This window comes from Poecilia reticulata, linkage group LG19 (assembly GCF_000633615.1).
Source record: "Poecilia reticulata strain Guanapo linkage group LG19, Guppy_female_1.0+MT, whole genome shotgun sequence".
Taxonomy (NCBI): Eukaryota; Metazoa; Chordata; class Actinopteri; order Cyprinodontiformes; family Poeciliidae; genus Poecilia; species Poecilia reticulata.
This window is the reverse complement of record NC_024349.1, coordinates 589,614-591,019: the sequence shown is the minus strand read 5'-3', so window position 1 is coordinate 591,019 and position 1,406 is coordinate 589,614. Positions and strand designations below refer to the sequence as shown.

General features: G+C 48.9%; 1 protein-coding gene across 2 annotated transcripts in view; it reads right to left on the bottom strand.

The window, feature by feature from the left end:
• shisa9a (shisa family member 9a) overlaps positions 1-1,406 on the bottom strand; it is a 36,563-nt gene that overhangs the window by 9,169 nt on the left and 25,988 nt on the right. Inside the window, exon 3 of one of the 2 annotated variants that reach the window (XM_008436252.2) lies at positions 1,227-1,382. In XM_008436252.2, coding sequence (XP_008434474.1) covers positions 1,227-1,382 — 156 coding nt within the window. Of the gene's footprint in view, positions 1-1,226; positions 1,386-1,406 lie in introns of both variants that reach the window. The other variant, XM_008436250.2, reaches the window with a different exon arrangement.

The window sequence follows — 1,406 nt, the reverse complement described above, 5'->3', positions numbered from 1 at the left end:
CCGGTCCACTTTTCTATAAAGTCCGCTTGGTCAGGTGTGAACGCTAATCGACCTCTGACCTCAGGTCATTCAAACCTCGGTCTGGGTTCGGTTTGAATGTGAACGCCAAGTGGACCAGAGACCGCTCCAACAGCAGGAAGTGCACTACAGCGCAGGGCATTCTGGGTATATCCAACCAAAGCTAACATGCTAGCTTAGCGCTAGCAGCAGAAATGGCTCCTGGTCTTTAGCCTAAAGAGAAATCCTCCAACCGCTAAAATCCTCCATCTTGTTTCCATCTGGTGAAGCAGGAAGTTGCTCTCAGTGTCTTCAGAGGTTTTTGTGTCGTTTCCTTCAGTGGTTCTTGGTGCAGCGCCCCCACAGGCCAGGAGGGGAACAGGTTGGTCCAAGTGTTTGGTTGGTTTGAATCTCTTTTAATAATAAGTTTAATAATCAAGATAAAAGCTGATTTCAGCTTTTCAGTCGAAGTTGTTGGATGAATGTGTTTCTACTTATTATATTAAAGTTTGCTTATAAAACAGCAAATATTTTGTATTATACTTACATTTTTCCGTTGTATGGAAATTATGTTGGGAATAATTTTACCCTGATTACAATTTTTTCTGTTCTGAAAAACCAAATTTGTATCGTTCTTGAATAATATTTGGGGCCGCACAAAACCAGTGTATGGGCCACAAATGGCCCCTGGGCCGCAGTTTGGACACCCTGATCTTAAGTGATTTTCCTCTCTGCTGCTGTATGAATTGATGCCGTTACTCATCAGTTTATGCAGTCAGGCGTCCAAACCGCCTCTCCCTTCATGCAGAGATGCGGTTGCTGGTAATGAGCGGAAACTGGACTAAACAGCAGCTGGAGGCGGATTACCTGTCACACAAACACAAACTGAATGATTGGAGTCGTCTGGGAAGATGCTGGTTTGTAAATGTGGGTGAATTTCAGATGGCAGCCGCCTCATCGTGCGCCAGGCTGTCTGCAGGCGGCGGTTTGTGTCTTCCAGCGCGCTCAGGCATGCGGCGCAGTCAATAACATGTCAGACTCCAGCAGAAGAGTCGCAGACTGGCTGCCCTTTGTGTTCAGGTCATAAAACCTTCAATAAAATCTACTGGAAGGAAAACAAATCAATAAAAGCCTAATTGTGATGCTGTCCTGTCTCAGTACAGCCGCTCCTGCTCGGACCGGAGCCGCCTGCTGCGTTTGACGTGCCAATGGCTGAAGCTGCCACTCACCTACGGCCTTCAGGGAGGCGTACTTGTTCAGGTCGGCGTTCTGCTGCTGCTGCTGCTGCTGCTGTTCGTAGGCCTGAGCCAGCTGGCTGAGCGCCGGGTAGGGGTGCTGCGGGCCAACGCTGGAGCTGGCCGCCACGTTGTTGTTCAGCTGGCCGCCTTCTGGACAAACACAGGACAGCA